This window comes from Mobula hypostoma, chromosome 2 (genome assembly GCF_963921235.1).
Source record: "Mobula hypostoma chromosome 2, sMobHyp1.1, whole genome shotgun sequence".
Classification (NCBI taxonomy): Eukaryota; Metazoa; Chordata; class Chondrichthyes; order Myliobatiformes; family Myliobatidae; genus Mobula; species Mobula hypostoma.
In genome coordinates, this window is record NC_086098.1 from 210,101,410 (window position 1) to 210,128,243 (window position 26,834).

The 26,834-nt window shown below is 39.1% G+C and overlaps 2 protein-coding genes across 3 annotated transcripts in view; one reads left to right on the top strand and one right to left on the bottom strand.

Annotated features, from left to right (window-relative positions):
* Positions 1 to 6,472, top strand: part of LOC134342844 (uncharacterized) — a 71,511-nt gene extending 65,039 nt beyond the window's left edge. For both annotated transcript variants that reach the window (XM_063041467.1, XM_063041468.1), the window contains exon 5: positions 1,163 to 6,472. In XM_063041467.1, coding sequence (XP_062897537.1) covers positions 1,163 to 1,318 — 156 coding nt within the window. In that variant the 3' untranslated portion in view covers positions 1,319 to 6,472. The remainder of the gene's footprint in view (positions 1 to 1,162) is intronic.
* Positions 1 to 24,081, bottom strand: part of adnpb (activity-dependent neuroprotector homeobox b) — a 37,960-nt gene extending 13,879 nt beyond the window's left edge. The window contains exon 1 of the mRNA XM_063041465.1: positions 23,621 to 24,081. The gene's annotated coding sequence lies outside the window, so the exon portion shown is untranslated. The remainder of the gene's footprint in view (positions 1 to 23,620) is intronic.
* Positions 24,082 to 26,834: the final 2,753 nt, after the last annotated feature.

A 26,834-nucleotide genomic window follows, 5' to 3' on the forward strand; every position in this document is an offset into this window, starting at 1 on the left:
ACATATAACACATTCTTACAGGAACAGAATAGATCCATGTTCAAACAAAATGAAAATACTGCTTCTGTGTATTCCACGAGATTGCATTTTTGTTTCTTTTTATTTTATTTACAGATACAGTGCAGAACAGGCCCTTCCAGCCCAACAAGCCCACCACCCAGCAACCCACCTATCTAACACTAGCATAAACACAGGGCAATTTAAAACAACCAGTTCAGAAACAACAAGAGAATCAGCTTTAATATCATCAACATGTCATGAAATTTGTTAACTTAGTGGTAACAATACAATGGAATACATGATAACATAGAAAAGAAATAAGTAAATCAATTACAGTAAAAAAAATACATATAGTTAAATTAAAAATTGTGCAAAACAGAAATAATAGAAGTGAGCTAGTGTTCATGGGTTCAATGTCCACTTAGGATGGCAGAGGGAGAGAAACAGTTCCTGAATCGCAAGTGTGTGCCTTTAGGCTTCTGTCCTTCCTTCCTGACGGTAACAAGAAGAGGGTATATCATGGGCGATGGGAGTTCTTAATAATGAACGCTGCCTTTCTGAGGTATCACTTCTTAAAGATGTCTTGGATACTACGGAGGCAAGTATCCACGATGGAGCTAACTAGATTTACAACTTTCTGTAGCTTCTTTTGATCCTGTGCAGTAGCCCACCACTACCATACCAGATAATGATGCAGCCTGTCAGAATGCTCTCTATGGTATATTGGTATTAAGCTACAAACTCGTACATCTTTGGACTGTGGCAGGAAACCATCATATCCTGAGAAACCCAGACGGATCAAGGGGAGAACATATAAACTCCTTACAGGTGGCACTGGAATAGAATTCCAAACTCTCTGACCGAGGAACTTTGAACCTCTCAAGACCTTATAACTCATGGAAGTGACTCAACTGTACAAAAAATTGTAATTAAGTTAAGCATTCCATAATTATGTAAAATTTGATAAATATCAAAGTCATGAGGACATGAATATTTTTGGTGGGAGGAGAATGTAATTCCCCGATTAAGATTTTTACTGCTAATCCTATAGGGCATTTCATTTAATAGCTTTCTGTAAAAGCAATGTAACCTGCTTTTAGAATGTCTGGGTTTCAGCTAAAGATAACAGGCTATGATGTTCAACTCATGAACTTTGTGTCAGCCAATCAGGATGGTGGAATTGGGAGAAAGTTCTGGAGAGAGCTGGGGAGACAGAAGATCGAGAGAGGTGGCCATAGGATTCGATCCAACGGGAAGACGTGCTTGCAACAGTACTTTGCGAGATGAAGAAGCCCAAGATGAAAAATTCTACCGGTGATTGATCAGATTTAGTGCCCTGAGTAATGGTCATAACCAGCTTTTGGACAATGTGGGCTCCAACGATCTGCATATTTAGACTGGTTTAATTGTAACGGACTCTTTTTTTCCCTCTTAATAACTGTTTGATAAAGCTGAAATTAGCAAATACAGTTTCTTTATAATTGTATGCGGTGCACAATCTGTTACTTCTTGCAGACGGATAATTGTGTATAGGCAGTATTTACACAGCATTGCTCAAATAGGGGTTCTGTTAATCAAAACATCTCAACATTCCTGTTTGGTTGAACCCAAATCATACTGACCTAAATGTTCATTGTCAGGAAAAGTGGCCTTCTCACTGCTGAGTTCAGTGGCTTTTAGCTGAGCCAGATGACGAGCCAAGTTTGCATATGAGCTCGATGAAGGTGAGGTACAATTATCAGATGTTAACCATCAACATATGATTAAACAAACGGTTATATAGCAACACTCAAAATCTAATGATCACAATACCCTGTTCACAAGATTATGGGGAAAGCATTCTTCTTGACCCATATAGTGTCTAACAAAGATTCCATCTTATGCATTTATTACAACTTTAGTTGAAAGACAATTAACCAATGAAGCTACCAATATAATTCAAATAAATTAAACTAGTCTATACTGGAAATCACTAAAAAAACCTCTAACAGACATTAGTTCAGTGCACAATTTTTCTTTTCCCGTCACCCTCAACTGTATCAAGCCACTGAGCAACATTTTTCGTTAAGTAGTCTAAATAACTGAGCTTTAGGTATAAATTCTAAGTGTTTCAGCCATTAAAATTGTCCTTAACTCAATGGCTCAACCAACACAACTGTCCGACATTTAACCCCTAATATATCTGGGCTCAAATTGAAAGTAAATTTGATATTTTGAAGCACTACGCCATCATTCCTATGCATTACTTTAATATGTTGCTATTGTGTGCAATTCATAAAGAGGCAGACCTCTTGCAACTTATGAATTACTTATTACCTGACTAAAACATTGTTAGTACTTTCTTAAAAAACAAAGCATGAAAATGTTATGGAAGACCTATTTAAGGGTGCAAACTGAAGTATGATTCTACATACAACTTGTTCCATTATAAACTAGTTCATGTCATAAACACCATCTCATTAAAAGCAGGAGCAGGTTGAAATTAGAATAAAATGCTGTACCAGAATTTGATTAGCAAACAATTTGTGTATAAGGGAAAATATATCCATACATAGGAGCCTTCAGTGGATTGCTTAGCAATATAAAAATAAAATGCTGTAAAATCAGATTTGGCATATTTAATAGGCCAAAGCTTCTCCCTCTACATTAAAACTAATACATCACATACACAAGCTTCAACGAGACGTGCAGTACCAGAAGCCACATTTAAAAGTGATATAAATGTCCAAGCAGCTTCATAAACTGGAAAATTAAACTTGAGGATATAACATTCAAGACATTTAAAAATTGCTTACTGATTTTAAAAACATGCTTGAATTTCAGTAAGCACCCATTCATTATCTGTGATGTCTTTCTTCATTGTGAACCTAAATATAGACTTTTAATAAGCAACAATAGTTGCAGTCACAAGGTAATAATTCATCTATGCCTCAATTCAGATTGTAGATTGCAGCATTGTAAACATACTTTTCTGAGTATCATCTACAGTTTGGCCAACCCAAATTGTTTTTTCCTGAGCCTTTTTGGATTTCAGTTCAATTTACACTGCCACTGAGATAGAACTCAACATCTCACTGGCAGCACACACCTTCTTGGGTTTGCCATCAAGACTGCAATTACATGACAAGCAGTATCAAGCTGGCACTGACTGTCATGTAGAATTACACCATTCCATCAGATCTGGGAGGAATAATTTCCTCAATTAGTGCTGGTGTCAGAAGAAACAAGAGTGCAGCAAGGAACTGATGAGAATGCTTTTATAGTGTACATACTCTAGACTAGGGGTTCCTGACCTGGGATTCACGAGCCACCCGGATAATAGCATGAGTCCATAGCATAAAAAAGGTTGGGAACACCTGCTCTGGGTTTAACGCTGTCCCATGTCATTAAAATCATAAACCAAACACTCACGAAAAATGCTGAGTTCCTCTAGCATTTTGTGTGTGTTGCTTAGATTTCCAGCATCTGCAGATTTTCTCTTGTTTGTGATAAACCAAACACTATTTACTAATAATCAACAACAAAATTATTTTCTAAAAGAGGAATGTCATACATCAATCAGAACTAAAGATCCAAAAGATTCCCAAATCTTGTTTAATTCTGCAATATTCATTTCAATAATCATGAAAAATTACACAGGTCATTTTAAAAACTAAAGTTCTATAAGCTTCAATGTTACAAGCTACAAATCAACAATGTTACTTGGAACTCATTTTCTTCAGTAGGTGTGTTCAAACTGCTTCACTTTTTAGAACAATACTGCAGATCAGCACTGTTCAAACAGTTTTTGAAATGTAGCAGAATATCTTATGAAAATCTCTTCACTCTCCATTTTTTCACAACCCCAGAGTAGCGTAACAAACTTGGTACAGTGGCATCAGCACTGGTTTTTGGGAGAGATGGACCTGAGTTCGAATCTGGCTAGGTCCCAACCTGGGCAGCAGCAGCATCCACGTGGAAAAAAGGCCTTCCATATCTTGCCACGAAAACCCTATGGACAACTACACTTATCTATGGGGTCACCATGAGTTGATGGCAACTCGATGGCACTCAGCAACACCAACCCTATACAGCTGTTTTCCTAACACCTTCACAAGCAAATACAGAAGATGCAAAATGCATGCTTTATCCTCTTCCATTTCTACCTTCCAAGGATCCAACCACTATTTCCAGGTGAAGTAATTTAACTGTACTTTTCCAATTTAGTGATCTCATTTCAATATCCATCATGTGACCTCCTCTGTCAAGGTAACAAGAAACAGGTACACTATTTTGCAAAAGACTCCCATTTAAGTCAACAAGAGTGACGCCAAGTTTCAAATTTCCTGTCACCTTAATTCTCCACCCAGTTTCCACGCTGACCTACTGCTAATGGTTCCTCATTCAAATGAAGCTTAACGTGAGGTTATGGAAAAGCTTCTTCATCTGACTTCTAGACTTGAGCAAAATTAACATCTTCAGATAGTTTTTCATTCCACCCTTCTAACTTGTCAAAACTATGTTAGAGACTTGTGCTATTATTTCAACAATAGCGGTTTCAGCTTTTACTATTTTTTAAACAAACTTTCGATTCTTCTACAGCAATCATCCAGCTTTCATGAGAAATAAAATTGCTCCTACTATACAGTAATCGGCTTCAGACATTGCTACAAAATTTTACTCTTGCTAACTGTGGCATTAACAACTCACTAACTGGACATTAAGCGTATTATCTCTTAATCTTACAGCAATGTTGTGATTGACAATACTGCCTTACTTTCACCTTGGTAAGAATGCCAACTTCCCCATACCACTTGCTCAAATTACCCATTAACTTAGGCACCACACTCTAAATTTCAGCATATTATAGGTCATTACCCATACAACATTCCATGTAAAATTCAGATGACTTTCTGATCCTTAGCATTATATTAGCACACCACTGACCCTCTTCTTAGTAAACCTTCCCTAATAATACCTTCTATAAGCAAATCAAATCACATTTTCCAGCACGCTTTAGTTTATTCTAAAAGCAGGCACGTTCCAGATTCAGAGAATTTTAAACTTCAGTTATTCTCAAAAGACTTTCAAAATGACAAACAGTACTGTGTAATGTTCAAAACCAAATTCTGAAGTTGTTAAGAACCATCTTTCCCTCCCTGCAAAAAAAACCTCTTGAAATTATCTATAATTTGAGACAAATTCCTTCACCAATTGCAAAACTGCATGTTACTATAATAGATTTCTAAAATAAAGAGTACAACAGTGGTTATGGACTGCAAGAAACTTCACCTCAGAATACAACTCAATATGAGTGACAAAAATACAAAGGGCTGGAGGAATTCAGGAGGTCTAGCAGCATCTGTGGAGACCAAGTCATTCTTATAAAACTAAGGAATATCGCTATATCTTCATAATAGTGACAAACCTTAATTTCACCAAGTTGTACTTGATGAGTGTACTGATCTCACTTTAAAATTAGGCACATGGTAAGTGGCTTTACAAAGGATTTCACTATTGCAGTTTTATTCATTCTTCAACATTTAAATAACATAAATGAAAAAGCACTTCCAAAATTTAAATACATCTCTAATAATTAAACAGAAACACAAATAAACATTTAAAACATAAGCTACGTTTCAAAGATTCAGCTGCACTATTATAATTTATAGATAAAAAAATCCAATTGCACACTTATATGTGTATAAACATAAAGATATGTGATTTTGCACTTTTACCACCTGACAGAAAAGCATGATTGAAAATGTGATAATTTGCATTGCTACATTACTACATCAGGCAGCAATCTGGAGATTTGTAGCAGTTAAGCAGTTGCCCAAATTAGCCAAAGTTTCATGGGAATAGTTAGTTATATATAAAAAAAACTACCATTTAACTGAGTAACAAATTATGTCTTTCAATGGAAGACAGAATAAATTAGAACATTACCACTACTACTATAATAATATAAAATGGCGTTTTGGTTCCTAATAGCTATTGACAGAAGAATATATCCAGTGTGTGTTCTTCTGATTGACTAAGTGAACAAGATCTGCAGAGACCCCTAGTGTAGATAATGGACTTTCATATAATGCTTTCAACGACTGCACCTTCCAAATCTTCATTTTCACACTCAAAATGATTTTAATATTCACGGGGTGGCATGGTAGCATAGTGGTTAGCAATTGCTTTACAATACCCACTGCTGCCTGTAAGAAGTTTTACGTTCTCTCCATGACTGCCTGCATTTCATCTGGGTGCTCAATTATAAATGGCTTCCTCCACAGGAAAATCATGGAAATAAGCCCCTGAATTAGAAACTGATCACAAGCACCAAGAGATTTCTGTCTATTTTACTGTTCACATCAACTTTCCTAAAAGAACAGTGATGTATCAAGTACATATGGTGAACAAACCAGATCTCTGATAATTAAATTTCAAAGTACATTTACTATCAAAGTATCTATACAATACCATATACAACCTTGAGATTTCTCTTCTTGCAGGCAGCCACAAAACATAATATGACTCACAAAAACCCCACAACAAAGACCATTAAACATCTAAAGTGCGGAAAAAATAAAAAAAGTAAAAAAACACAAACCGTACCAGAGTCCTGGAAAGTGAGCGCACAGCCACGAAACCAGTTCAGCACAGAGGTGAGTGTGGCTAGTCAAGGCTCTTGCACCTCTCACCTGATGGTAGTAGTGAGGGGACACGATGGGTTCAGGTGAGAGATCCTGGCTGACACAGATTAAGGAGTTAAACACTGGTTGTCCTCTGCCCTTGATTTTTTAAAAATCTGGCTCAGCTCTTAAATCAACTGACCAGTTCATTTTTTGCTCTCAAGTCCAGGTTCCACTGCTACAATCAGGAATGAAACCCGCTCCAGCAATGGCCAACATATCTGTATTTTCAAGAGTCCAGTTTGCCGAATCTTTCAGGATACCACAAGAGCAGATGATTTGGAAGCACACCCCTAAAGGGAAACTACAGGTTGCAGATTGCAACCATCGTAGTCCGTAAAAAGTGCATTCAGTAGAAATTGTAGTTATGCCGGCTGCCCACAAAACATTGCCATATATGTACAGTGGATTAACGACACTGCAATTCAAGATCTTACCTGTTGGTTTCATCCAACCAGCATAACGCCCACTGCGAAGGCGCGGGTGACAACAGCGGCGAGCGCGGCGTTTAAAAAGAGGCCCACTTTCAGGTGCGGGCAGTGGAGTGCGCGGGAGCAGAGTGCTGGGCTTTGGCTCAGTGGGCTTCGGCGTAGGAGGTCTTCGGTGAGAGGTAATCAGTGAGCCTGAGTACGTGCTTGCTGAGGGAAAAAGGTAAGGTCGGTAGGTACTTTTTCATTTATTCTGATTAATTTGGTATCAAGTAATGGGGGAGATAGTCAGAGCAGTGGTGTGCTCCGTATGCAGTATGTGGGAGGTCAGGATCAACGCAGTTGTCCCCGATGACCACACCTGCAGAAGGTGCATCCAGCTGCAGCTCCAATCAGAGCGAGTTAGGGAATTGGAGCTGGAGCTGGATGAACTATGGATCATTCGGGAGGCAGAGACAGAGATAGATAAGAGTTATCGGGAGGTAGTCACACCGCAAAGATTGGAGATAGGCAACTGGGTGACTGTCAGGAGATGGAGGGGGAGCAGGCAGAGAGTGCAGAGCACCCCTGTGGCCATTCCCATCAACAATAAGTATACCGTTTTGGATACTGTTGGTGGGGATGACCTACCAGGAACAAGTTGCAGTGGTCCTGTCTCTGGCACTGAGGTTGGACCCTCGACTCAGAAGGGGAGGAGGGAAGAGAGGACAGCGGTAGTGATAGGGGATTCTATAGTCAGGGGGGCAGATAGGAGATTTTGTGGGGGAGATCGGGAGTCTCGGATGGTATGTTGCCTCCCTGGTGCCGGAGTCCGGGACATCTCAGATGGGGTGCAGGTTATTCTCAAGAGGGAGGGCAAGAATCCAGATGTTGTGGTCCATGTAGGGACCAACGACGTGGGTAGGAAGAGCGAGGGGGTCCTGCGTAGTGAGTTCAGGGAGTTAGGTGCCAAGCTGAAGGGTAGGACCTCCAGGGTAAGAATCTCAGGATTGCTCCCTGTGCCACGTGCGAATGAGGCGAGGAACAGAAGGATTATACAGATCAATACGTGGCTGAGAGGATGGTGCAGGAAGGAGGCCTTCAAGTTTTTAGATAATTGGGCTTTGTTCCAGGGAAGGTGGGATCTGTTCCGACGGGATGGTTTACACCTGAACTGGAGGGGTACTAACATTCTTGCAGGAAAGTTTGCTAGTGCTGCTAGGGGGGGTTTAAACTAAATTTGCAGGGGGCAGGGATCCAGAATGTGAGAGAGGATAGCGAGATGAAGTATAAAGGACAGGTGAGGACTACACGGTTCCGGAATATTAAGTGTGAAGTAGAGAAAGGTGAGGCGGAACGAGTAATAAGGAGGATACATGTGCAGAGGGATGGTCTGACGGAGCATGGAGTTAAGTGTGCAGAAAGAGTAAGTAAATTTAATAAGGACAACAAAATTCAAGGGGCGTATAGCCCGGTGAGAGTTTGGGGAGTTGGGTTATGCACAATAGGCAGCGATTTAAACAAAGAGAGGAGAAATGGGTTAAAAATTCTATATCTGAATGCACTAAGTGTCAGAAATAAGGCGGATGAGCTTGAAGCTCAGGTGCGAATGGGTAACTATGATGTTGATGGGATAACGGAGACATGGCTGCAAGGGGCTCAGACATGGGAATTGAATGTACAAGGGTATACGTGCTATTGAAGGGACAGAAAGGTGGGCAGAGGGGGTGGGGTGGCCCTGTTGGTGAGGAATGAGATTCAGTCCCTTGCAAGGGGGGACATACAATCAGGAGAAGTAGAGTCAGTGTGGATAGAACTGAGGAACAGTAAGGGCAAAAAGACCCTAATAGGTGTTAGCTACAGGCCCCCAAATAGTAGCATGGATATTGGGTGCAAGTTGAATAGGGAGTTAACAATGGCATGTGGCAAAGGAAATGTCGCAGTAGTTATGGGGGATTTCAACATACAGGTGAACTGGGAAAATCAGGTTGGTACTGGACCCCAGGATAGGGAGTTTGTACAGTGCCTACGGGATGCATTTTTGGAGCAGCTTGTACAAGGGCCGACCAGGGATAAGGCTATTTTGGATTTAGTGTTGTGCAATGAACAGGATTTGATAAGTGATCTTGAAGTAAAGGAGCCATTAGGAGGTAGTGACCATAATATGATAAGTTTTTATCTGCAAGTTGAGAGGGATAAGGGCAGATCAGAAGTGTCAGTATTGCAGTTGAACAAAAGAGACTATGGAGCCATGAGGGAGGAGTTGGCCAAAGTTGACTGGTCGGATATCCTAGCAGAAAAGACAGTGGAACAGCAATGGCAGGTATTCTTGGGAATAATGCACAAGGTGCAAAATCAGTTCATCCCCTGGAGAAGGAAGGATTCAAAGGGGGGAAAGTGGCCACAGTGGTTGACAAAGGAAGTCAGACATAGCATAGCATTAAAAAAGAAGTATAACAGAGCTAAGGTGAGTGGGAAGACGGATGATTGGGAAATCTTTAAGGAGCAACAGAACTTAACTAAAAAGGCAATACGGGGAGAAAAAATGAGGTATGAACGCAAACTAGCTAGGAATATAAAGGAGGATAGCAAAAGTTTTTTTTTAGGTATGTGAAGAGAAGGAAGATAGTTAAGAACAATGTTGGGCCCTTGAAGAATGAATTGGGAGAAATTGTTATGGGAAACAGAGAAATGGCAGACGAATTTAGTAAGTATTTTGGATTTGTCTTCACTTGGGAAGACACAAGCAATCTCCCAGATATATGGATGGGCCAAGGACATAGGGTAACAGAGGAACTGAAATAGATTGACATTAGGAAGGAAATGGCGATGAGTAGACTGATGGAACTGAAGGCTAACAAATCCCAGGTCCAGGTGGTCTGCATCCTAGGGTAGTAAAGGAGGTGGCTCTGGAAATTGCAGATGCATTGGTGACCATTTTCCAATGTTCCTTAGATTCAGGATCAGTTCCTGAGGATTGGCGAATGGCTAACGTTATCCCACTTTTTAAGAAAGGAGGGAGGGAGAAAACAGAGAACTATCACCCTGTTAGCCTAACATCAGTAGTGGGGAAGATGCTAGAGTCCATTATTAAAGACGAAATAGCGGCATATCTTGATAGCAGTGATAGGATTGGGCCGAGCCAGCATGGATTTACCAAGGGCAAATCATGCTTGTCTAATCTATTGGAATTTTTCGAGGATGTAACCAGGAAGATAGACGCGGGAGATCCAGTGGATGTGGTGTACCTTGACTTTCAGAAGGCATTTGATAAGGTACCACATAGGAGATTGGTGAGTAAAATCAGAGCTCATGGCATTGGGGGCGAGGATATTGACATGGATAGAAAACTGGTTGGCAGATAGAAAGCAAAGGGTAGCAGTGAATGGGTGTTTCTCGAAATGGCAGGTGGTGACTAGTGGGGTGCCACAGGGCTCGGTATTGGGGCCACAGCTGTTTACGATTTACGTCAATGATTTTAAAGGCATTGTGAATAACATCAGCAAGTTTGCTGATGATACTAAGCTGGGTGGCAGTGTGACATGTGATGAGGATGTTAGGAGAATTCAACGTGACTTGGATAGGCTGGGTGAGTGGGCAGAAACTTGGCAGATGGCGTTTAATGTGAATAAGTGTGAGGTTATTCACTTTGGGAGCAAGAACAGGAAGGCAGATTTTTTCTGAATGGTGTGGAGTTAGGTAAGGGAGAAATACAAAGAGATCTAGGAGTACTTGTTCATCAGTCTCTGAAGGTGAATGAACAAGTGCAGCAGGCAGTGAAGAAGGCTAATGGAATGTTGGCCTTTATTACAAAGGGAATTGAGTACAAGAGCAAGAAAATCCTTTTGCATTTGTACAGGGCCCTGGTGAGACCACACCTGGAGTATTGTGTGCAGTTTTGGTCTCCAGGGTTAAGGAAGGACATCCTGGCTGTGGAGGAGGTGCAGCATAGGTTCACTAGGTTAATTCCTGGGATGTCCGGACTGTTCTACGCAGAGAGGTTAGAGAGACTGGGCTTGTATACGCTGGAATTAAGGAGATTGAGGGGGGATCTGATTGAGACATATAAGATTATTAAGGGATTGGACAAGATAGAGGCAGGAAATATGTTCCAGATGCTGGGAGAGTCCAGTACCAGAGGGTATGGTTTAAGAATAAGGGGTAGGTCATTTAGGACAGAGTTGAGGAGGAACTTCTTCTCCCAGAGAGTTGTGGAGGTGTGGAACACGCTGCCTCAGAAGGCAGTGGAGGCCAATTCTCTGGATGCTTTCAAGAAGGAGCTAGATAGGTATCTTATGGATAGGGGAATCAAGGGTTATGGGGACAAGGCAGGAACTGGGTATTGATAGTAGATGATCAGCCATAATCTCAGAATGGCGGTGCAGGCTCGAAGGGCCGAATGGTCTACTTCTGCACCTATTGTCTAATGCTTCTTTCCAGCTTTATCCAAATTCAACATGCCAAAAAGCACCAGATTGACCAAGTTCCATTCATCAGCTCAGCTGCTTTCTACATGAGCGTTGAATTTTAAATGCTCAAAGCTAACAAAATGCAACTACACATTTAAGTTTCTAACAATCACATACAGAGGGCACAGCACATCTTGCCAGCCAATCATAATCCAGCAACCACAACATTTATAGACATGTTGGAAATGCTAGGAAAATTGTTTAAGCAGACTGACTGAATCTTACGGAAGAAAACTGTCCCTCAAGTGATTATTTCAACAAAAAAGTCTTAAATTTATAGCTAAGGATGTGAGGTATACAGAGTTTTGCTTAATAGAAAACAAAATAGATTTGCAGTAAAATCTTAGAAAGATGATGGAAGCTGTCAAGACTTTCAAAGGGGAATTGAAATGGCACTGTAGAGAACATGATGTACAGTGAATATTGGAAAAGAGCAAATGAACGGGAATAAGTATATCATTCAAGTCAGCACAGAATCAATGGACTGGATGGTCTCCTGTGATTTTACAAGCTCTAGCAATAGGCCAGCACATGTTTAGTGGCTGCTAACCTTGTCAATCCATTTTTAAGTTTGCTGAATCAAACAAAAATCTCTCAACTTGTAAAACTAATAAAGATATGCAGGTTAGGATGTAAAATACCGCATAAAAAGAAAGTTACTTGGTAAGTTCAGCCTCATTTCGATATGGTTTATGGCCAAATATTCCAGATTCCAGTGTTCAAAAAAAAAGTTGAAGGCAGGGTTAGGAGATAAATTAATGCACATTAGAATTATTGCTGAAATGTGGATAGAAATGAATGCATTTTTTTTCTTCAGCCATTAACAATCCCTTTAAATGCACCCAAAAGCCCTAAAAAAATGCAACACCACCAATCCCAAAGCACTTCCAAGTACTTACACAAGCAAAAGAAATGTCCAAGTTGAATATCTCACGTAATAGTTTTCCACACAGTCAACTTCAAGAATTAGCCCTTAGAACTCACAACACAATATAACCAGAATTCTTTCAGAATGGAATTAGTGCATGCTAAGAAAGAAGAATGGCATAATCCTCTCAGGCAATGGGTGAGTGGGGAGGGCACAGAGGAACTCCACAGGATTTTTAACCAGTTCACAGAATGCAGTTCTAGTGCAAACAGCACGTGACAGGGAATAACCATGCAAGGCCAACTTCGGCTCATACTATACCAAAGAATTGGAATACACTGCCTTTATCAAGACACAACACATGTAATGCATTATTGCTCACTAATGCATTGCAAACTCAAATAAAACCTGGGAATCTATTTTTTTTAATAAGTGACTTATGCACATATCCCTAGAATGAACATTTTGTTTTCAAAAATGCAAGAATTCAAAGAGGCCACATGCCTTTTGACACCTCCTTGGAAATTACATGCTATAGTCCTCACCAGTTTTTATATTATTAGTCTTTCCCCAGTTTTTTTAAAATATGAATTTCTCCTGTGATAAACATACAATGGCATGCAAAAGTTTGGGCACCCCGGTCAAAATTTCTGTTACTGTGAATAGTTAAGTGAGTAGAGATGAACTGATCTCCAGAAGTCATAAAGTTAAAGATGAAACATTCTTTTCAACATTTTAAGCAAGATTAGTGTATTATTTTTGTTTTGTACAATCTTAGAGTGAGAAAAAGGAAGGGAACACCATGCAAAAGTTTGGGCATCCCAAGAGCTTTGAGCTCTCAAATAACTTTTACCAAGGTCTCGGACCTTAATTAGCTTGTTAGGGCTATGGCTTGTTCACAGTCATCATCAGGAAAGGCCAGATGATGCAAATGTCAAAGCTTTATAAATACCCTGACTCCTCAAACCCTGTCCCAACAATCAGCAGCCATGGGGTCCTCTAAACAGCTGCCTAGCACTCTGAAAATTAAAATAAATGACACCCACAAAGCAGGAGAAGGCTATAAGGAGATAGCAAAGCATTTTCAGGTAGGCATTTCCTCAGTTCGTAATGTAATTAGGAAATGGCAGTTAACAGGAACGGTGGAGGTCAAGTTGAGGTCTGGAAGACCAAGAAAACTTTCCAAGAGAACTGCTCATGGGATTGCTAGAAAGGCAAATCAAAACCCCCATCTGACTGCAAAAGACCTTCAGGAAGATTTAGCGGACTCTGGAATGGTGGTGCACTGTTCTACTGTGCAGCGACACCCGCACAAATATGACCTTCATGGCAGAGTCATCAGAAGAAAACCCTTCCTGCGTCCTCACCACAAAATTCAGCATCAGAAGTTTGCAAAGGAACATCTAAACAAGCCCGATGCATTTTGGAAACAAGTCCTGTGGACTGATGAAGTTAAAAATAGAACTTTTTAGCTGCAATGAGCAACGGTATGTTTGGAGAAAAAAAAAGTGCAGAATTTCATGAAAAGAACACCTCCCCAACTGTTAAGCACAGGGGTGGATCGATCATGCTTTGGGCTTGTGTTGCAGCCAGTGGCACGGGGAACATTTACTGGTAGAGGGAAGAATGAATTCAATTAAATACCAGCAAATTCTGGAAGCAAACATCACACCATCTGTAAAAAAAAGCTGATGATGAAAAGAGGATGGCTTCTACAACAGGATAATGATCCTAAACACACCTCAAAATCCACAATGGACTACCTCAAGAGGCGCAAGCTGAAGGTTTTGCCATGGCCCTCACAGTCCCCCGACTTAAACATCATCGAAAATCTGTGGATAGACCTCAAAAGAGCAGTGCATGCAAGACAGCCCAAGAACCTCACAGAACTAGAAGCCTTTTGCAAGGAAGAATGGGCAAAAATCCCCCTAACAAGAATTGTAAGACTCTTAGCTGGCTACAGAAAGCACTTACAAGCTGTGATACTTGCCAAGTGGGGGTGCTACTAAGTACTGACCATGCAGGGTGCCCAAACTTTTGCATCAGGCCCTTTTCCTTTTTTGTTATTTTGAAACTGTAAAAGATGGAAATAAAAAAGTAATCTTGTTTAAAGTATTAAAGAAATGTGTCATCTTTAACGTTATGCCTTTTGGAAATCAGGTCATCTTTTACTTGTTTAGCTATTCACAGTAACAGAAATTTTGACCGGGGTGCCCAAACTTTTGCATGCCACTGTACCAACGTGTTTCTACATTTTTTCAGGCATTTACTCAGGCTTGTTTGGTGGTCTTGATATGATCTGCCTGTGAGATTAGGGGATGTGTTTTGACTTTTGTATAGCACTCATTTTGAGGCTAGGTATTATGTGCTTCAGCTGAACACCAAAACTAACATTAAAATGTACAAAATAGTTGCACTGAAATGTTCATACCTCATTTATATCTAGCAGTAACACAGAAACACAAGCAAAATTGATCAACACATTATGTAGTTTTAACCTGTGGTATGCCAATTCCTTGTGATTAGTTTCTTGGCCATGAAGTCTTATAGCTGATGTAGATCAAAACTGATTTTAGGAAGCTACACAAAATATGTCCCAATTAGCAGTATTTTTCTTTAACAAAATGAAACCATTATTGGTCTATTCAGTAGCCATTTGGCCAAAAACTAAATCTGTTAATGAACAAAAATTCTGTTATCTAAACATTATCAGTTTCTGGCTATGTATGGTTAAATTGAAACATCATCCAAGTTTCAGATGCGATTTTTATTGTCAAGGTGGTCTCTCCTGCGAAAGTTGTGCACCACCAGTCTACATTCTAGGTGTGGCCCTACCTAATGACAGACTAAGTCACAAAGTTACTCAATATGGTAACCACACTGCCACAGTATTGTATTGAAAAGCTCAAAATGGACATTAGCTAAAAGAGATGAGCTCATTCTACATTCTTAGGAAAGAATGAAAACACATATGAGTTTTTTGAAATTAATTTTACATTATGTGCATTCATTCATATGTATTGTTATCCACAGGGCAGATGCTTGTAACCCAGGATGATCTCAGAAATTAATAATTCCTGCAGTACAATTTCCTGTTTTGTATGTTACCTCAATAATTTTGAAGTTATAGATCCACCTCCCTTCTTTCAGAATTCTTTTTATCAGTTAGCAGTTTAAAAAATCATCTTCAATTTTACCCCCAAAGCAGAATCTCACTTGCCAAAAAGTGATTAGAATAGGGACAAACTCAGATGAAAAATCAATAATTACACACACATATTTTCACTATAAATTAACTGGACCATTAATCCTCCTCCTCCTCGCAGCGAGTCCCGGGTAATGAATAGATTCCATTTAAATAGATGTCCATAAATTAGAAAATACAGAGAAATCGCTCAATATAGTGATAAAATCCCATTTGACCCATCAAGTCATCTCTGCTATTCAATAATGGCTGATTTATTTTCTATTGCAATGCCATTCTCCACATAATCTTTGATGGCCTTACTAATCAGGAACATATGAACTTACACTTTAAATATTCCCAATTATTTGGCCTCCACAGCCGTCTGCAGCAATGAATTCCACAAATTCACCACCCTCTGGCTAAATAAATTAATCCTCATCTCTATTTTAAAGGGTTATCCTTCAATTCTGAAGCTGTTCCCAATATTGGAAACATCCACTCTATCTAGGCCTTTCAATATTCAATAGGTTTCAGTGAGATCACCCCCCCCCTTCTAAACACTAGCGAGTACAGGCCCAGGGCCATCAAACACTATTATATAAACCCTTTCATTCTCATGAACTTCTCCAATACCAGCACATGCTTTCTTAGATAAGGGCCCAAAACCATTCATAATACTGTAACTGACAAATGCTTTATAAAGCCTTGGCACTGCATCCTTGCTTTTACATTCCAGTCCTCTCAAAATGAATGCTAAAACATTGCATTTGCCTTCTGTACCACCGACTCACCTTGTAAATTAATCTTTATGGAAACCTGCAGTCAGATTCTGAAGTCCCTTGCATCTCTGATTTCTGAATTCGCTCCCTATTTAGTATATGCCTTTATTCCTTCTTCCCTACACTGTATTCATCTGCCACTTCTTTTCCCATCCTCCTAGTGTCAGTCCTTCTGCAGACTTCCTGCATCCTTAACACCAAATGCCCCTCCACCTAATTTTATATCATCTGCATTTGGCCACAAAGCCATAAATTCCGTCCTCCAAATCACTGATGCAATGAGAAAAGTAGTCATCCCTGTGGAACACCACTAGCCAGAGCAGTAGCCAATTAAGACTCCCTTTATTTCCAATCTTTGTTTCCTGCCAGTCAACCAATCTTCTGCCCATGATGGTATCTTTCTTGGAATACAATGGGCTCTTACCTTATTAAGTAGCCTCATGTGTGACACTTTGTCAAAGGTCTTCTGAAAATCCAAGTAAGCAACATCCATCGATTCTCCCTTGTCTATTTTGCCTGTTATTTCCTCAAAAGAATCCTAACAGGTAAGTCAGGAAAGGACACCCCTTAAGGAAGGAAACCATGCCGACTTTGGCCTATTCTATCATGCGCCTCCAAGTACCGCAAAACTTCATCCTTAATAATGGACTCTACTGTCTTACTAACCACTGAAGACAGGCTAACTGGCCTGTAATTTCCTTTTTTTCTTTGTCTCCCTCCTTTTTTAGAGTGGAGTGCAATCTTCCAGACCCATTCCAGAATCCTTTTTTTTGGAAAGGTCACTAATGTCTCCACACTCTCTTCAGCTACCTCTTTCAGAAACTTGGGGTGTAGTCTATATTACCCAGGTGACCTATCTACCTTCAGATCTCCAAGTATTGTAATAAATGGCACCAAAAGCCCCAAGGTCTGAAAAAAATTACTAGAAGTTGAGAAAGGAAGCTAGTTCTGCTCATCATAATCACAAATGTAAGTCTGTACACCAGACTTTTGAATTTAGTAACATTATGGGAGCTCATGCATATCGAACAGTTTCCACAAGTTGGGAGTTTTAGAGAAATAATTGATTTGATGATAATTTATAACTAAAAATTAGGGGCTTATAATTAAATCTATAGATTAAACTTTAAATTTGCCAAGTCTAAAACTATAGAGTACACTTGAAAATTTAAAAGTAGTTGACGTTTTGTGACAAAAAAGGTATTGTTCTTTACGTAACGTACAATAATTTACAAATAAAATATAGGCAGTATGGATAGATATTAAAGTGAGGAGGATCATTTTAGACTCCAAGATAGCGGTAGTCTAATCAATTGAGCAGAAAAGTGGCATATGGAATGTAATCTGGAGAAATGCAAGATAGTGCACTTTGAAAGGCAGACAAAAGACAAACAGGAAACAAAATGGTGTGGTGGAACATGGGACAAAATGGTGTGTTAGAATCCTGGAGCTAAGATCTGCAGATTTATAGAGGTAACAGGACAGGTTGGTTAATGAACTGATCAAAAATGCTTCATTTTCTTTAATAGCTGAAGCTTTAAATATAGATGCTAGAACTGTATATAACTCTTGCTGAACTACAGCTTTGGGTACCATATAGTTTTTATTACATTACAAGAAAGAGATGACTGCACACAAGAGTGTAAAAGAAACTTTACAAATACTTAGCCAGAACTGGAAAATGAGGGAAGGTCAAATAACTCGGGATCTTGCTTTTGTAAACATAAGGCCAAGGGATATGTATTTGAGATGTACATCATTATGAAGGATAAGAGACGAAGGAAAGAGCCTAGATCCAAAAGGTGGAATTACACAGGACAGCAACAATGAATCAAAACATTCTTCTCACAGTATTATAAGTTTTCTGAGACTGTTCTATGAAGGCAGTCATAACGTGAGCTCTCAAGTATAAATTCTTAACATCGCACTGGCAACATGAGCACAAAATGATTCCTGCTCCACAGCACCAGGTACGCCAATTTGCAACTTATGTGGCATATTCAATTTACAAAAGCATAAGAACTGTACCTCAAAACAATGTATTTTAACTCGAGGCATATAAAATAAAAGGCAACAAGGCCAAGGTTTTGAATCACCTGTACATTTCACACTACAGCTGTGTCCTCCTCCTTCAGGTAATTTAGGTTTTCTTTAAATTAGGTAATATTAAAATATTTTTAATTTATCATCAATAGAGTGTGGAGTAGGCCTTCGAGCTACACTGCCCCATCAAACCCCAACAACCCTAATTAACCCATATCTAATCACAGGATTAATTTACAATGACCAACTTAACTTACCTGGCACATCTTTGAAATGTGGAAGGAAACCAGAACACTCGGAGAAAACGCATGCATTCCGTAGGGAGAATGTACAGACTCCTTATAGATAGCACCAGAATTGAACTCAGAAGTCCAAGAACAACCCGAGCTGTAATAGTGTTGTGCTAACCCCTATGCTACCATGGTGCCCAATTTACAATGCATATTTTCAGCTATTTTATCAGATATCTGCATGCCACACCCCTTATCATTGCCAGTTTCTAACACCGTTTCTCCTTCAATGCCTCACACACGAGATGAAGTCTCTTCTAACGGTCGCATCACTACCTCAAAAGGACCGATTAAAGAAGTGATAGGGACTCATTTGAAGTAATCCTTTGGCATCATGACAGATGATCAGCCTATCAGGAAATAAACCAAGGGGCATTAGAGCAAAGGCTGTTTTTAACTTCATCAAGCTCCGTATACTGCAATCTTCCTTTAGGATTTAGCAGATCAAGAGCAGAAACATGAGCTAAACACAATCTCAATCTTTCCCATATATGCACATGCAAAACTACTAAATGCAATGAATGAAGAAATTAACCAAAAATCTTCCCACTCCTTTCTAAAGCAGTTAGGACAGCTTTAAAATACATGTAGCATATAGCAAAGATGCCACTGGACGCTTTGCAATGGCTGACTTAGATTATTACATTTCACTTACATTCTTGATTTATGCTTTGTAGTGATTTGTCATGAAGATTATGCTCAAATTAATAAAGTCTTCAACATTTCTGGGAATAGTGTACATAGCACCTTCTCAGGATGTTTCTTAGTAACTTTCTAAGTGTAGGCAAAGCTTTCCCACAAATATCCAATTTAAATCTTTGGCTACTCACTTTCAAATCAATGAAAAATACTAAGTTTTAGCATAGGAAGATAAAGTACTGACCTCAAGTTCAATAATTTAGTGACAATCACTATCTGTACTGAGAATATGCCAAATAAGCTTTCATTTCTTTTGAGGACTTTAAATTCAACCAAATGTTATGGTGAAGTCTACAACCCATGCAATATGCAAAATGGAAACCAATAAATGACTTCATCGTTATTTTGTTTATTTTCACAAATGTAGTCTTCCGTATTTCAAAGATATTAACAGCCCGGACTCACATGAATACTGCTGCCAATGTAATGAGCTAAGCTGCACTGGAATAATTCAATGGATCAATCAAGACTTTTTTTTAAATGAACCTCTGAAAAGTATGACATATTGACATTGATTCATCTAATCAGATCTGTAAAAACTCATGTATTACATCTTCACAAGCCAACTCTACACCTTGAATTCACTGATACTTGAAGTATTACCTCAACCTTTCCCTCTTGTAAGAGAAAAAAAACACAATTTCATTTTAAGGGATATCATTTCCACAAGGATTGCCACTATAGTCCAAGAGAACATTGTACACAAGGGAAACTTAATCTAAGTCTTTATCTGAGCCAAAGATAATGGTTAGAAATTTAGTACTCACATGATAAATGTGTTTAATTTTGGAATTTAAAAGAGCTGGGATCATAAAAAGTCCATTACATTCATTTGCGCAACCCTTGGAATACTAACAATTTTAGTCAGGATGAAATCTCATTGCCATATCCACATCTAATGAATGAAAATCTCAAAAGTCAATCACGTCACTTCTTTGGCAACCTCCAATTAATGCTAATTATTAAGCACAAACTTCTTTCATTCTATCACTTCAGTCAGTTGTCATTAAAAAGCTCAGAACCACTATAAATTCCTGCAGTTTCACAAATCAAGATAAAATAATGTTGTGGAATACAAATAAAGATAAAGGAAATAATATGGGAGAAGAATCCAGAAAAATTTTTAGTAGTAAATTATAAGCAATACGACCTCTGCTCCATCCACAAAAAGCAGCATTTCCTGATGGCCAACCACTTTAATCCCTATGAGTTCCGATTTGTTGGTCTATGACCTCTTCTTCTGCCACGAGGCCACTTTCAGGCTAGAGGAGTAACACCTCCTATTCCATCTAGGTAGCCTCCAATCTCATGGCACGAACATTGATTTCTCCAACTTCAGATAATTCTATCCCTCTCCTTTTCCAGTTCTTCGATTCCCCACTCTGGTCTCATACCATTTCTGCTCAACTGCCTATCACATCCCCAGGGCTCCTCTATCTACCCTTCCTCTCATGATTCACTCTCCTCTTTCAGATTCCTTCTTCTCTAGCTCGTTACCTTTTCCACCCATCACCTCCCAGCTTGTTACTTCATCCTCCTCCCCCACCTTCTTATTCTGCCATTTTCCCCCTTCCTTCCCAATCCTGAAGGGTCTCGGCCCAAAAGTTTGACAGTTTATTCATTTAAACAGATGCTGCCTGACCTGCTGAGTTTCTCCAGTATTCTGTGTGTACTGCAAGGGATTTCCAGCAACTGCAGAATCTCTCGTGCTTAGACTGGATTAATTGTATTTTTGGAAAATGTGTTCTACCATCACAAATTGCAACATAGCAACAAAATAACCACGATCCTCACAATTCCCTGGGGCTGCTAGTAGCTCAATGGTTTTTGGTTGGGCAAATGCACAACTGAAATATACACATAGACAAGTAGCATATAATTTTGATGGCCAATGTATGGCCATGGTCAGCTCTTCTGAGTCAGGCATTAATGGAACATTTCCTATTATTTCATTGGTTGAGGGGTGGAGGCATTCCTGTTTCTAAATATTGATGGACAATTGTAATATGTCAACTTCTCCCTATAACCATATCGAATACAGTTTAAGACATCTTGTTCTGCACAATTTATTAGATCACATCTACTTTATGCTATATTCTGTATTTTTTTTAAAACAATGCAACACCTTTACAGTCAACAAAATTAGTTTATGACAAAAAGTTGACAAATGATTCAAAATTGAAATAACCAAGCCTACAGTTGATCCTCTGACAAATAGATGAGAAGATCAGTCGTATTTGTGTAACACACAGGATTATCAAAGTAATTTTTTTTTGCTCCTATACATTCGAAGGTTAACTGTGGCTATATACAGGGACAGAATATTTGATTACTACCAATATCTCAAATCACTACATTTAAAAGGACAAGGCATCTTTTGAAACATCCAACTCAAATGATCCTTAACTAGACAATGGGAGCAACCAAACAGCTTGACTGAGTTCAAGCAAGTTGTTACTCTGTAAATTCAAAATGAATTACTTATATCATTTTCCACCAATGCATATTTGCCTCGCACTGATTGTCATCAAATGGATCCAGTTAAAAACAAGGTGTCAATTTTATGGATACATTCAATATGGTGCTTGGCCATAAGTAAATCACTATGAGTCCCCGAAACTGGAACAGTGAAAACATTTCTGGTGAGGTTTTATTGAATTAACCGTATTGCTGCAATCCACATGTCAAGAGTGTGCTTTATTTGTAACCCTAAGTATTCAGTCACTATTTTCGCCATTTAAGCTACAGGTGGCGCTGTATTGGGAGCGTCAACCCTTTCCTCACAATCATTTTTTTTCACTAATAACTCCTTATCCTGCATCTGGAGCCTCAAAACCAGCTTCAGAAGAGCGCCTCCTGCTGCACCGAGTATTGATTTTCTTTTCTGCATGGCTGCATAACAATAAGGGTGGAGGCAGCTGTGCTCGCAATGGAAATTATTGTTATACCATCAGATTACATAAAAATACAGTATAATTGAAATGGATTTGAAAACAACTCCAAGAACCAGTAAAAAAAATGAACTATTTTATTTGATGCACAAGAGTTCTAAATGTCTTTCCCTTAACACCGATCCTGAATTCTGCATCATACTAAACCTGATAACGGGTTGGATCACGATACGATTTCTCCAAAGAACACGTGCTAAACATTTCCTACTTAAGCAATTACAGAACTGAGGATCCCTAAATCTATTCAGGTCTGCAGTGGATCAGTACTCGCGCCATTTTACAGCAACGTCACAGCCGGCAACCAGTCCAGAGGTGCACATTTTAACATTATCATCTGCAATTTATCCCATCCCTAATATTATCAGCATCATAAAATATGCAGAACTGTCACCGAGGTGAACTCACGTGAATACTTATATGTAAATTAACAAATAAATTAAATCACAGTTTCCATCCACCCCGTCTTCTGTCTAGGGCGTTCCTTTCTGTCTGGATTGGTTGAACATGCTGTCTAAAGACCATAGAGCACTAGAAAAGGTATTGAGCAAACGTGTAAACAAATGTTCGATCAGATTCACGACTGATGCTCAGAGAGTAAGAGGTAACAATTACTATTTTATATTTTGAACGCCTGGAATAACGCTGATTTTGAGGGAGCTCAAAATTAACTGAACTAATTTATCCGTAGAAAAAAAACTCGAAACACAGGAGCCACCTTTAAGAAAAGACTAAAATACCTTATCACTCCAGCTTTTAGGTAATATTGCAATCCACGATTAAGAATGGTAAGACTAACATCGATTGGGTGACTTGACCTATCATATATACATCAAATCGATACATAGTAAATTATACTAATCTCCGAATCCCCACCTAACTTAGAACAACAGTAAACACAAATGATTGACAATTATAAATGATTGATCAGTACAAATGATGTTTGCTAACAAATTGTGCATTTGGAAAATTAAATCCGGGCATTAATGCATTTTTTAATCGTGCGAAAAGGCAGCATACAAAATAGGATAAAGCAATCGCTGCAGCTAGATCTCTACCTCAGGTCGATTCATCTTTGTCCTCAAAGTGCTAAAGATAAAGGAGAACTACTTGTATGCATCGCACACATCGTTCCAGCTTTTTTGAAAAAAAACATTTAAAAATCGGTTTGGGTTTTCCCCCATTTCTCCTCTTGGACTATTTTGTGTTCACAAAAATCTCGGTTTTATATCAAACTTGCTAGTAGAAAAGATAAACGATCTCACCTTTGTGGTTTTGTTTGAGATTTAGTTTTAATTGTTCAGTTAAGCGCCAGCGAGCCGGCCGGCCGGACCGGCAGCAGTGAGAAGAAGCGCGAGCCGCAAACAAAGGGCCTCCCTCCTCCTGCTGCCGCCGCTTCACCCTCCTTACATCGAGCCCGGGCGGCGGTGCTTCCAGCGCCTACTGGAAGAGGGAGCTCTTTACTGAGAGGCAGAGAGAGAAAGAGAGAGGTGGGGAGGGGGGAGGAGAGAGAAAAGACAACTGAACGCTGCCGGACCTAGCGGCTGCAGGAATTTTAAAAAGAGAGAGAAAACCTCAAGCCGATCGAGCGAACTATTCTTCCAGACCAACAACTTTCTGAGGCGCAGCCGGCGAGGGGGAAGAGGGGGGCGAAAATTCACTCTCTCTTCGACAATAATTCACAGAGCCTTCCCTGGCCAAAATGGCGACCGAGAAAGAACGGAAGTGACGTGTATGCCTCATTTGCATAGGGGACTATTGTCCAATAGAGAGCAGAGTTGAGTATTACTTTCAGGGCAATTCCTCCAAACTTCGAGGCTATTACCCACCATTAGCAATCCCACTTTTTCCAGAAGTGGTTAACAGGGGGGACATTGATGTAACAATAGGAATAGTTCATGTTGCATAAGCACCCTGAATGTATTCTCGCGAGAATTCTTGCCAGGCGCGTGAAAACGAGGCTCATTGACCAGCCAGTAGGGGCGCTACATCTCACCCGCCCTCCAGTTGCTGGCGGGGCAGGCCACTGCGCAGGTGCGAACTAGGGCATCTGGCGCCTCCATCTGCTAAGCGTGCAGTCACAGACCGGAGCACACATATGTGCACACAACCTGATTCAGCACTTGGGTTATCACTGCGCCTCCCGCCTGCTCCAGCACTACTTTCCGAGATGGTGGTGGGAAGTCATCCATTTTGTTACACCAGGAGGTTGCAAGTGACAAACCAAGAATATGATGCTGATGCTTCCCACTGCTAAGTTTACTTGAGCCACGTGACATGCTATATGTTAGTGAATAACTTACTCACAAAGATGGCAGAAGGGTTGCAGAATTAGGTTTCTTCATGTTTGTTTCATTAGGGTTGTCATTCTATTATGGATTTATTGAGTGTGTCTGCAAGAAAATTAATCTCAGGGTTGTATATGGTGACATATGTACTTTGATAATAAATTTATTTTTGAACTTTGATGTGAAAAGATGAAGCTTAAAGCACCTAACCATTCAATTCAACATGAAAGCCCAACATTCGTGCAGCTTGACACTGGTGCAGTGAGAAATCAGACAATGTAAGGTTTCACTAACTCTGAGTTGCATAACATGGTTAAACAAGTGGTCAACATCTCTGATCATATAGATCATGAGCTGGCAACCACAACTTTCAACAAGAACCAATTTTTTTAACTTAATGTATTTGAACAAAGAGATATAGTGAATGTGATGTGACAATTATATAATTGTGAAATTTTTCAAATATGAATATTATTGTAGTTGGAACCTGAACATAATCAATCACAACAAAAAATCTGATTTTACACCAATAGAAAATGATGAAGCCAGAGAAGTCCAATCTGCTTTCCTCTCCACAGATGCTGCTTGCCCTGCTAAGTATTACCATCATTTTCTGTCTTATCTCAGAAAGGTACCTCATACATAAAATAAATGAATTGTAGATTATTGATTATTCAAATGTCAATTTGCCTCCAAATTACATTTTCATTTGCTTTTAAAACATAGAACCACCAATACCCAATTTTTCAAATGAGACTTTAATCAGTGATCCAATGTCTTTATTTTTATTCCTCAAATATATGGTATGCCTAAATTTTACCAATAAGGCAAACCTATTGAGTTGGTTCAGATTACATACATCAAAGTTGCTGGTGAACGCAGCAGGCCAGGCAGCATCTCTACGAAGAGGTACAGTCGACTTTGATGTGTGTAGCTTGAATTTCCAGCATCTACAGAATTCCTCATGTTTGAGTTGGTTCAGATGATCTATTCACTTTCCTAAAAACAAAAAGACTAAATATACCACAAATCTCCAAATCTGACAACCGTTGGTTTTGTCTCCTTTGGATACCAGCAAGAAATATAAACATCTCATTTCACTGGATATAATTCACTTAAAAATTTCACTTCTCTGAACATTGATGATATTTACATCTTTTTGTTTAAAAAATATTTGAACCCAAAAGTCCAAAGCCAAAATTATTTACCAATCTAGGTATCTATAAGACAAATGAAATGCTAGATTTCATTTTGTCTAGAATGAAGATACCAGAGCCATTTGTACAATATCTTCCTAGGCTCATATCTGGAATCAGGTCTACAACCTGACATTCAGGCCCAGTGACAGATTTTGCATCCATATTCATCTCAAATTACTCTGGGTCAAAGCAAAGTGTTAGCGCTGTTGAATCTTCAAATAAAGCTGATGAAAAATAGCAATGCACAAATCACTTTAGCTTAAAACGAACCATTTACTTATTTACATTCCCTGTGCAATACAAAATTACTATTTTATTGTTAAATACAAAGCATGGGATTATTGTGTCAACATCAAATTTGTACCACATTTATGCCAACAAGGGTAACGTCTGTAAACATCCAAGTAAACAAATTAATAGTTTCAAAGATTAGAGTAACAACTGGAGCAAACTATTTTTTTTACAAAGCTAGCTTTCTTTAAAAAAGAGCGGAAAAGAAAATGGAAGGCCTTAAGATACAAATGTTTACCTAAGATCAGATGGCATGATTATTTACATTTGAAGATAACAAGCAACTTATCTATGGTGATTCCAAATGGCTATGACATTAGAAGGCTATTGTTTTGTATTTATCCTTCTTTATTCAGAAAATTTTGAGCTTACCTGATGAACCACTGCCCAAATTATTGTATGAAGGAAGATCAGAAACTTAGCTTGAAAGATTATTCATGCTCACTGCACTCATATACCACCATTTTGTACAACACATCTAGTCTTCTTTATTATATTGATGCTTTTGCAGAATTGTAGTTTTGATTAGTATATAATTAGATGTCCCATTTTGGTTTTAAGGACACAGAATCATTGACTATGTGTTATAGTGATTTGAATAAGTATTTCTAATCTCAACTTAATTTGTTCTAAGTAAAATATTAAATGGAGGCACGCTGGCAAGATGCTTTGCTTTATACTTTGCTTGCTGTTGTCCTAAT